The 12069-nt window shown below is 35.9% G+C and overlaps 1 protein-coding gene across 1 annotated transcript in view; it reads right to left on the minus strand.

Moving 5' to 3' along the window:
- CPLANE1 (ciliogenesis and planar polarity effector complex subunit 1) overlaps nt 1-12069 on the minus strand; it is a gene marked incomplete at its 5' end in the record, with an annotated part of 123074 nt that overhangs the window by 89830 nt on the left and 21175 nt on the right. Inside the window, 5 exons of the mRNA XM_082650872.1 lie at nt 982-1120; nt 3783-3947; nt 6502-6719; nt 9313-9452; nt 10605-10833. Coding sequence (XP_082506998.1) covers nt 982-1120; nt 3783-3947; nt 6502-6719; nt 9313-9452; nt 10605-10833 — 891 coding nt within the window. The remainder of the gene's footprint in view (nt 1-981; nt 1121-3782; nt 3948-6501; nt 6720-9312; nt 9453-10604; nt 10834-12069) is intronic.

A 12069-nucleotide genomic window follows, 5' to 3' on the forward strand; every position in this document is an offset into this window, starting at 1 on the left:
ACTCACATGAAAATATTAAAAACACTTTATAGAGTAAATAAGCTACTCTATTTATTGGTAGTTTACTTGTTTTAAACTTAGAGTATATTGTAGATATTTTTCAAAGCCAATACACATAGCTCTACTTAATACCATATTGTTAATTTATTTGGAAAATCACTTATTAATAGGCATTTAAGGGACTTCCTGGTGGCACAGTGGTTAAGAATCCGCCTGCCAATGCAGGGGACACAGGTTCGAGCTCTGATCCGGGAAGATTCCACATGCCGCAGAGCAACTAAGCCCATGTGCCACAACTCCTGAGCCTGCACTCTAGAGTCCACGAGCCACAACTGCTGAGCCCATGTGCCACAACTGCTGAAGCTCACGTGCCTAAAGCCTGTGCTCCACAACAAGAGAAGCCACCACAATGAGAAGCCCGTGCACTGCAATGAAGGGTAGCCCCCGTTCACCACAGCTAGAGAGGGCCCCAGCACAGCAACAAAGACCCAACACAGCCAAAAATAAATAAATTTGTATTAAAAAAAAATAGGCATTTAAGTTAAAAAAATTTTCAATATTAGAAATATAATTTCCAATATAAAACAATTTTTTTATTAAAAGTAATACAGGTACACAAAGATATATAAAATCATACTATGTATATACAGTTTTGCAACTATCTCTTTTTTTTCACCTAATGTATCTTAGATATATTTCCTTTTTTTTTTCTTTTTCCCTGGCCGCACCACGAGGCACGCGGGATCTTAGTTCCCCAACTAGGGATCAAACCTGTGCCCCCTGCAGTGGAAGCGCAGATTCTTGACCACTGGACCACCAGGTAATTCCCTCAGACATATTTCCATGGTGGCAACATACACATACGGTCTTTTCATTATCAGCACAGTATTGTTACATGAAACTTCCCCGAATCAAATGTAAAATATATCATTACTAATATTTAGGCCTAATTTATAAGCAAACAGCTCATTTTGGACAAACCTATTGCTTTAATGGACACTTCATCAAGCTTGTGGTCTCCAGTTGTCCCGGGTCGAAAGAATGCTACACCTCCTTTACAGAAATTAAGTAACGACTGAGGGAAAGGACTCAATGAAGGAAGGGATCCTTTCATTCGAATCTGAAAGTAAAGAAAGAATATGTTAATTACCAGTCATATAAGTCAATTTTTAAGGAAACTATAAAGCAACAAACAAGGCAGGTAAGATAAACCATAAAGAGTGGAAAACACAGCATGGTTCCCATACAATGTAAGAAAATATCCCTGAAATCACTTGTACTTTCAGAAACTTAGCTCACAAATTTAACTCAACAAATTCACTAGGCTAAATCTCAAAGGAAAAAAAAAAGGTTCTAGCCAAATTAACCTCTCTTGTCACTCAGTTTTGCCTAAAAAGTTCTGTATAAAAAGAATTTAATGCTATTTCCCCTGACTTTCCCCAAAGGAATAGTAAAGAAAATAAACTTAAGTATCTAACTCTACCTATGTGCATTACCTAAAAACTAATACAGAAAAAGGTATATCTACATACAAAACTTTAAAAAACTAATCTGTAAGTGACAGAATTATAAAGTCATCATTTGGCAACTCCTAATAAAAAAATGACTCTAGCGAGGATCATCAATAAATGCTAAATTAGGTAAAAAATTGATGGGTTGATGGACAACATGATAGTGGGTGGAACATGACCCAAATTCATTGATCCATCTCATATCATGAAAAGTGAAAGAAAAAGACGTATGTGCAACATGATATGCTGCAGAGGGGAAGTATACAATACCACTTATGAAGGATTCAATTATAAGAAAATGTTAACCTGAATTTAATCACATCTGTCTACTTTGATGAGGATAGATTAATTACCAGCTTATAGAAAATAAAAAGAAAGTGGAACAACTTAAATGACACTAAATGAAAAAATGACAGACAAATCCAAAATATAGTTCAGGACCAACTACCTAATCTCTCTAACAAATCAAGAATAGAAAATAAATGAAACTACTGTGTGTTAAAAGGAAACTGTGATAGAATAAAAGAAAAGCGGGACTTCCCTGGTGGCACAGTGGTTAAGAATCTGCCTGACAATGCAGTGAACACGAGTTCGAGCCCTGGTCCGGGAAGATCCCACATGCTGTTGAGCAGCTAAGCCTGTGCGCCACAACTACTAAGCCTGCACTCCAGAGCCCGTGAGCCACAACTACTGAGCCCGTGTGCCACAACTACTGAAGTCCACACACCTAGAGCCCGTGCTCCACAAGAGAAGCCAACGCAATGAGAAGCAAGTGCACTGCAAAGAAGAGTAGCCCCCGCTCGCCGCAACTAGAGAAAGCCGGCATGCAGCAACAAAGACCAAACGCAGCCAAAAATAAATAAATAAAAATAAACTTATTAAAAAAAAAGAATAAAAGAAAAGGGATCTAAGAGACATAAACCTGGGAAGAAAAGGATTAGCAGTAGGCTTGTAATCTATTTTCTCCCTCTACTATTCACTTCCAGAAAGACATGATCTAGTCAAATCCCCTTGTAAGCATGCTAAGGACAGACTTCTTGTCAAACGAATTAATGGTATTTACCAGATGTACAGAGTCTGTCTAGGCTGGTTATTAGAAACAAATCTAGAATGTATGGATTTATGGAGTATGACCCCTGGAAAATGTTACCCAAGCTATATAATTAGAGAGATATAAAAAGGAGATGTTAAATAACTGAAATAGTTCCCTTTTGTGTCATGACGTTAAAAAAGAACCAGGACACATTCTTCTACAGTGAGAAAAGACTTGGAGCAGTGTATGCAATTCCAGAGTTCACTACATTTCATCTGTATCTTTTGGCTACCTACCTTGCAATTATTGGTGCAGTTTGACCCATGGATGAAAAACATGTGTCTACACAAAAACTTATACATAGGGGCTTCCCTGGTGGCACAGCGGTTAAGAATCCGCCTGCCAATGCAGGGGACACGGGTTCAATACCTGGTCCGGGAAGATCCCACATGCTGCGGAGCAACTAAGCCCATGAACCACAACTACTGAGCCTGCGCTCTAGAGCCCATGAGCCACAACTACTGAAGCCCGCGTGCCTAGAGCCTGTGCTCCACAACAAGAGAAGCCACCGCAATGAGAAGCCCGCGTTTGAGGCCATGCCTCAAAACTTCCTTTATAAATGTCCAGGAGTATTCTACTTTGAGAAGCAGGTTTCGTACTATAAATAAGCCTGAAATTTATGGATTTATAGGGCAGGACTCCTTGGGAAAATATCACAATTATAAATATTAATAAATATTAGTATATTTAAATTGTTTACCACACTGTTACCGAGTCTAAGCTCATACTGCTTGCTGCACTACAGGCCAATAATCGAGAAATGAGTTCTTGGCGCAAGGAATAACGACTTTATTCGGAAAGCCAGCAAACCGAGAAGATGGTGGGCTCATGCCACAAAGAACCATCTTGCCTGAGTTAGAATTCAGGCTCCTTTTTTACTAAAAGGGGAGGGAGTAAAGTCAAACACTTCCTGGTTCCCATCAGCCTCTGGAGGGCATGTGTTAATTTCTTCCTCCCTGCAGTCATTCACAGGTGGGCCTGGTCAGGACGTTTCCTGTTAGCTAAAAAGAGGTATTTTAGCTTAATGCTCATTACCAGGGAAGCAGGGTTCCCAAAGATGGGCCGTTATGTGTAATTTAAGGTTAGAAGCAATAAACCTTTAGTGATTAACTTGTAATAGAATACAAACGGTTCTTCCCTATTTCAATAGCACATAAGTGACTAGGACATTTCCATACCTTCTGCATGACTTTTCTTGCCCATCTCAACTGCAAGATGTACCACTGTGCTACAGGAAAAGAACACCGAGCTGCCCGGAAAAGCAAGAGAACACGTTGAAGGATTCCAGACACCTTTTGGCGATTATCTTTTTCAGCTTTTAAAAGTAGATCATCACCATCTTCCTAAAAAGAAACAATAACAATTTTAGTAGCTAGTAAAACAGAAACTTAAAATGTTAAAGTGAAAATAAAGACAGTGCTTCTCAAAGTAGAATACTCCTGGACATTTATAAAGGAAGTTTTGAGACATGGCCTCAGAGATTAACTATAGCTATTTCTAGTGTCAGGGAAACACTTCTCTCACCTCAAACAATGTAAAGGGGTAAGTTGACCCTAATCCCAAGTCTTCGGCTACAACAGTTGAAGCCATCACCCCGGACTCCATGGGTGGAATGTTACAGAGAAAGCTCCTTTCAAAAAGAATGACTTTTCCCTTCCTCTTCCTGGAAAAATTCCATTATATTTCAATGTCACCTCCTCTGTGAAGCCCTCCCATTCTGTGCTACTATGAGTCTTTGCTCAGACTTCCGTTATAGCTTTCACTAATCTATTCTTGCTGATTTATGTATGTTTCCCACACTATTGAGAACTACCCAGGAGCAAAGGCCTTGTCGTATAGTGCATAGAGTAAACTCCAATATGTGGTAGGATCCAACAAATGTTTCTTGAATAAACACAATTCAAGTCAATAGCTACAGATTAATTTCCCAGAGAATGAGATAATGTGAATACTGTAAACATTTGCTTCCCCAACCTTCTCCTACCACTGCCACTTCTTAAGAGTATTCAGTTTTTATTTGGGTATCTGCCCCTCTCCTACATAGCCAAATGATTCAAGGAGAGCTGATCCCATATCCCTAGCTGCCAAGGAAGGCCCTAGTCAATTGCCAAGCAGTACTTTGTATTAGCCCTAGCCAAGGTGTTTGATTCGAGGACAGGGAAGTGACCTCAGTCGGTCTTACAAGAGTAACTCTCAGTACTCTTGCTTGGAATGCTGGGAAAGAAATACTTTTTTACTACTTTTCTTTCTCCCATTCCCACTCCCTTTGGACATGGACAATGTATCCTTAGAAGCTACTGGCAGCCATTCTGCTCCCACAAAGGGAGCCAGCCTTAAACTGAAGCTGACACCTTAGAAAACAAACTAAAAGAAAGAGCCCAAGTCTTTGGTAACATAACTGGACTTCTCAATTATGCCAGCCAATATGTACCAAGTTTTCTGTTACTTACAACCCAAAGGGTTCTAACTGATACAGAGGGACATTTAAGAGAAATCCTGCCACTGGAGATTATTTTACTAAAAAATAATAAAATGAAGTATTACTAAGGATAGGTACCAAACTAATATCAGCACAGCATATCTAAAAATATCTTAAATGCTATTTCTAACTCCTAAACCAACATACTGAAGACTCAGATATGAGAGGAAAGAGGAATTACTGAGAAATACCATGGACTACTTATTCTTTCCATTTGTAATATATTACACCTGAAATATCAACAAATGAAATATTTTAATCTACTGAAACGTAACTTGAAATATAACAATGAGAATACAGCAAATAAGTCTAAAAAAAGAAAAAGAAAAAAGTTGCTAATTCTGAAAAAGTAGTAAAGAAACAATACCAGAATCAATTTAAACAGCTAACTGAATATTAAAACAATTTAAATGTAAATAATTTACATTAACACTTTAAATCCTAAAACCAGCTATGTTATGATTTTCAATAAGAGCAGAGGAAAAGTTCCTGAGAGGAATACAGTATTGCTACTTATAAGACAGAACTATCAATTGAAAAGTATAGGAGAAAAAAATGACCTTTCAAATCAAAGAAAAATCAAACTAAGTCTTTCAAAAGAGGCACAGACAATGAGATGAATAAAAGACTAAAATAATGTATGGCTTGGGACTTCCCTGGTGGCACAGTGGTTAAGAATCCACCTGCCAATGCAGGGAACACGAGTTCAAGCCCTAGTCCTGGAAGATCCCACATGCCGCAGAGCAACTAAGCCCATGCACCACAACTACTGAGCCTGCACTCTACAGCCTGCAACCCGCAACTACTGAGCCCACATGCCACAACTACTGAAGCCCGCATACCTAGAACCCGTGCTCCACAACAAGAGAAGCCACCGCAATAAGAAGCCCACACACCGCAACGAAGAGTAGGCCCTGCTCGCCACAACTAGAGAAAGCCCGCACGCAGCAACGAAGACCCAATGCAGCCAAAAATAAATAAATAAATAAAAAATAATGTATGGCTTCTAAATTCTGACATTCTTTTTGCTACCCTAAACAAATGCTTATTTTTTAAAAATCTGGATACAGAGAAATATCTCTTAATTTTGTTTTATCATTGAAATAATTTTAACATTTATTGAATGCTTACTATGTGTCCTAGGCCCTAAAGTAAAAGCTTTTACAGGATATCCCATTTAATACTCTCAATAATGCTGTCAGAGGTACTATCATCATCTTCATTTTACAGATAAGGAAACTTAAACATCAGTTTAGTACATTGCCCAATATTACACAATAAATAAACAGCAAAGCTGGAATCCAGAAGTTAGCTTCAGAGCCTGCATTTTTAACTTGATGATTATTATCAAGTTGATTATTTTAAAAATTGGACAAAATCAACTTTAAATTAATTAAAAGATTAAGCACTAAGCTTACTTCACTAAGAATAGCTGGCTGAGGACAATATAATGGAGGAGCTGGAAGATACAAGCCAACCGGCACTAAGCCCCACAGTCTCTGACTGAAGTCCTTGGCAGAGTTTATCAGAAGCTGGAATGTCTCTGAAAGAATATCTGCATCAGCCATAACTGCTGCTTTCAGTACTTCCTGCACAGAACCAAATAGCAGATCTGCATCTTCTTCTTCAATGGGATCTAGCAAATACAAAATTAGGTAAAGTAGTTAAAATTTATATTATACTTTTCATGTTATTTTGTAGGATAAAATTTCGTATCTGAAAAAGCTGATTGCCAAAAATGAACATATTGGTTGACATGCAAAACACCCAAACTTCTAGACAGAAACTTAATAAAGATTCTCTTACTTTTAAGATTATAGGTAATCAGATCACAAAGACTTTTCCAAAATTATACAAGATACTGTAATAACAATTATATAATAAAAGATTCTTGGAATATAGTTGTGACTCAAAAATAATAATAAAAGAAAAAATATTAATGGGAAAAATAAAATGTCAAGAGAGACTCCAAAATAATATACAACATTACATGAAGGCAGTGAGAGAGTAATTATTTTCTTTTTCATAATAGTCCATCACAGTACTTTTATAATAAAAAGGACTTGTGAAGCTAAAAAAACCCCCAGAAATATACAAAATAGTCATACAGTATGGCTTCAATTATATAAGTGTATGTACATATGGAGACATGTTCCAGAAGGCAAAATGCAGAGACGCAGGTGGCAGAATTGGAGACTTACGCACTTTTATATTACCAAATATTTTAAGCATATTTTAAGGTATAGAATATAATATGAAAACACTCACATACTGACTTCATCCTTGTCTGATATTAACATGTTTCCTACATTCAATTTAGATTAAAAAAGAATGTTGCAAATACAGCTGAAATTCCTTAGGTACCAATCATATTTCACTTCCTCTCTCCAGAGGTAGTCACTATCCAGAATTTGGTGTGGCTCTACTGAAACTCCTATTACACATATGTTGTGTCTTCCACAACATTCTATACAAAGCTTAACTTCTCTTTCATATTTTCCAACTCTTTTCTTTATATCTATACATTTTTATCTCTCTATATATATTTTTTTGTGTGTGTATATATACAGAGATAGATCAAATTCATTTTCCAGTTCACTAACCATCTGCTGAGTTTTTTGTTTTTAAATCAGTTTGTTGAGGCATAATTTACATACACTAAAATTTATCCTTTTTAAGTGTACAGTTCAATGAGTTTTGTTTGTTTTCTGTTTTTTAAAATATTTATTTGGCTGCACTAGGTCTTAGCTGCGGCACGTGGCTTAGTTGTGGCATGCGGGATCCAGTTCCCTGACCAGGGATGGAATCTGGGCCCCCTGCACTAGGAGTGCAGAGTCTTAACCACTGGACAACCAGGGAAGTCCCCAGTTCAATGAATTTTGACATTTTCATCACTCCAAAAAAGTTCTTATACCCTTTTGTTGTCAATTCCCCCCTTACTCCCATGTAACCATTGATCTGTTTCTTGTCCCTATAGTGTTGTTTTTTATAAAATCACATAAATGGAATCACACAGTGTGTAGTTTTATTTCTGAGTTCTTTCATTCAGCATAATGGTTCTTCAATTCATCCATGTTGTTGCATGTTATCAGTAGTTTGCTACTCTTTATTAATTATTATTCCATTGTACAGATAAATTGCAATTTGTTCTTCCATCCACAAGTTGATAAGCATTTGGGTTGTTTCAAGTTTTTGGCTATTATGAAAAAGCTGCTAAGAACATTCAATATACAGGTTTTTCAGTGGACCTATGTTTTTATTTTTCTTGGGTAAATACCTAGGGGTGGAATCCATTGACTTTTTCTCTTTCTTTCTGACCCCTGGAAATTTCCCTTACTTTCTTTAAATCTTAGCCTTTAAATGCATATCTTTATATTTTATCTAGAAACACACTGTATCTATGTATTTATTGTAGGAGAGTTTTCAGATCATCTGAAACAATATATTGCCAGAACTGGAAGTTCAGACTGGGAATTTTTTAGTCCTTTTTTTCAAAATCGACTTTCATGTAGATACATTATCTTTTCATTTACTTAAAAAAAAACCTGACAGAAAATTATCAAAGAAATTTTCAGTCTGATTTCCAAGTATTATGAATTCTTTCCAGAAAGAGAAGTTATAATTAATAAGCTCTAGGAATCTAGAGAAGTCTCACTCCTTAATGGAGACAAGCACTAATAAAAGAAAACAGCTATCCTGGTTTTATCATTAAATATATGACTTTAAATAACAGACTTCATTACTTTTTGTCTAAATTTCCCCCTCTTTAAAACAGACGAATTTTATAGGGCTCCTGGGTAAATCCATGTATTACATGTAATATTATATTATTTTTTTATAATACCACTCAGAACTTTTCAAATTAAAAGCAAAAAACAACTCTATGATTTATGCATTAGGCAAGAGGTTCTAAGTACCCCTTGACATCTGAGATTCTACGATTCTACGACTGCAAAAGAAAACAATCTAAATGCAGCAAAATACCACTAGTATAAAGAAAGGCTATGTATGGAAAATCAGAATATCATTCAGATACTGAACATTGTATTTTGAACTGCATCAGTTTGGGATGCTCCCATTATTAAGAATAAATAGCAAAATTTTATTTTTGATAAGCTTATTACTTCAAAGCATTAATATATGTGTGGGTACTTAAAAGCTTTTTAAAATACCATAAGCTTTATATTAATTAAGCCGATACATGTGTCGACCATACATAGGTAACACACCTGTAAACTGTTTGTATTTTGAGCCCATTTCTTTTTTTGCTTCCAAAGAGGCCGGCTGACCTAAAAAACACTGCAGTTTTTCCTGGAAAATCTGTGCTGGAGTCATATTTAACGGTAGATTCAGACCCTTTTTCCTGGACCTGAAATCACATCAAATTAAGGGAAAAGAATACAAATTTTGAAAAAAGGAAACATACACACATCAAGAGCTAAACATGAAATTTTAAAGAACAGAGAAATTCACTTTATTCATCCTATATTTAGACAAGAAATAAACAAGGAAATACTGTATTAAGGATAGTATTAAGGCTTTCCATAATTATGGTACTAATATATCTCCTCATCCTTACCTCCCACTGCTGCCCTACAAATGTACTCTATCCAAACCAAGCCAAACTTGCTTTTGCCAAATGCCTTTGCTCACATTTGGAATGTTCTCTCTCCCTACAGCTACTCAGTTTGTCATGATCCCATCTTCCCTTCAATGCCCATCTCAAATGACATCTCCCACATAAAGTATTTCCTGTCCTTCCCTCACTTGATACTATTGCTCTCCCTACTGTACCACGGGCACTTTTCTTACCACACTATGTAAATTGTAATAATGTTTTGTCCTATTTTCCCTATTAAACTATAAATGCCTAAGCATAGAAACTATGTACCATTTAAGTTTACAATCCACTAAAACACCTGGCATAGAGCTTGATAAATAATAATAATAAACATACATACATTGTTAATAACATACAAACATTGTTAATAATAAACATATTAACAATGTATGTTAATAAATAAACATACATTGAATTATTGAATTAAAAAATATAGAAGACACAGCAATACCATAACCTTCAGAATAGTTAAAATATAGGGATTAGTTTGATTAGCTTAAAACTCAAATCCTGTTTGGGAAAGACAAACTTTCCCATTGACTGTAGGCCCTTTGAGGGCACTACTAACAAATTAATGTGCTAAATAGATGTTTTAACACTGTAAGTAAGCCTCTGATCTGTCCAATACAGTAGCCACTAGATGTATACAGCCCTCTAAATTTAATTAAAATTAGATGGAAAATCCAGTTCCTTGGTCTTATTATCCACATTTCAAGTGCTCAATAAATACATGTGGCTAGTAGCTATCAGATTGGATAGCACATACAGAATATTTCCATTACTGAAAAAAGTTCTATTGGACAATGCTGAACTAAGGATTCCACAAAATGCATAAATACCAGCAATGACTGAAATAAAAAATATTTTAGATGACCATCATACTTTCCTAAAAATACATACCTTGTGAAATTGCTATCATGTTTACAGAACAGCTGCAAGGCCACACCAATGGAAACAGACGTCTTCCAGTCTCCAAGTTTCTGTGCCAACCACACAGCTTCTGGAACCAGGCCACCAATAAATAATAATTCAAGGGCATATTCAACTGTCCACACATTAGAAAGATTCTGCTCTCTAACAACACTGGCCACCTTCGAGTGTTGCAGAGGAATAAGTCGAAAGGGCTGCTCTGTGAGTAAATTAAAGAAAATGGATTTTACAATTATATATACAAGAACTCACACCTCTTTTTATAGATCTCTTCAATCAGTATTTCCTACACAAAACCACAACAAGGAAGATACATACAAAATGGCCTAAAATAATGCTTAACGTACTCTAGAATAGTCTTTTTAACATTGAACACTGTGTCTCTTTAGTGGGTCATGAAGCAAACGTCAGCATTCCTAAAAACATGAAACTGAGTAGACATAGAAACAAAAGAGACAGTATCAGAGTGCATTACACAAAATAAAGGTAAATAAGTACAGTTTAATGAAACTTTTTGGTCAGATAATATAAACGTACATACACACGTAAACGTACCGGTCACAGTGTACAGTTTACTACTGTGGGCTGCTCTGAAATATATAGCTATTTCTCCTACTGCATTATGAAATCTGGAGGGCAGAGACTGCATCTTACCTGACTTTGCATTCCTCATAGTGTCATGGGATAAAAATCTAGTTTGAGGTAATACTCAAGCATATTAAATGTTCAATGTTCAGTGTTTAACAGAAAATAGACAACTGTGATTTTCAGTAATCCTGAACAAATGACAAGATTTCAGTCTGGCCTGAGATTAAATACAAAGGGTAATAATATCCTTCTCCCCAGCCTTCTGTATCTTTCCCTAATTAAAGTAACTTGAATGAGAAATTTGAAAATACTATGACAGAACTGTTATCTTTTAAAAAATACATATTGCTAAGATTTTCACTCACTCCCTCAAAATAAAACTGGTAATTAGTATATGAAGGTTTTTGCTCCTTGAAATGAAATGATTAGTTTCTTATGTGATCTGCATAGGCTCTGCCCACACCAAGCACTAACATTTTAGCTCTTTGACAAAGATATGGAAAGAAACGAAAAATTTAGTCAATCAATGACTGTTTGATTCTGCATAGGCAAACAGCCAGGAGACTGATGAAATTTTTCCAGTTTTTAATTCACTATGAGTAAGGCACTGTACCATTAAAAGAATCTGAATGATTTAATTTTCTGAAATTTTTACTGCTTTCACACAGCAAACATCATACCAAATAAGCAACTCAAATCCACAATACATTCTGCCACTAGTTCTGATTTAAAAGATTAACATGAAATATATTCTAAGTCAAGCCTGCTAATATCATTTTTCAAGACAGAGGGAGATTAAAGAAATTAAAGGATATATAACAAGTTTCAGATATTTAAATTGTCAACA

This window comes from Grampus griseus (assembly GCF_964374135.1).
Source record: "Grampus griseus genome assembly, chromosome: 3".
Taxonomy (NCBI): Eukaryota; Metazoa; Chordata; class Mammalia; order Artiodactyla; family Delphinidae; genus Grampus; species Grampus griseus.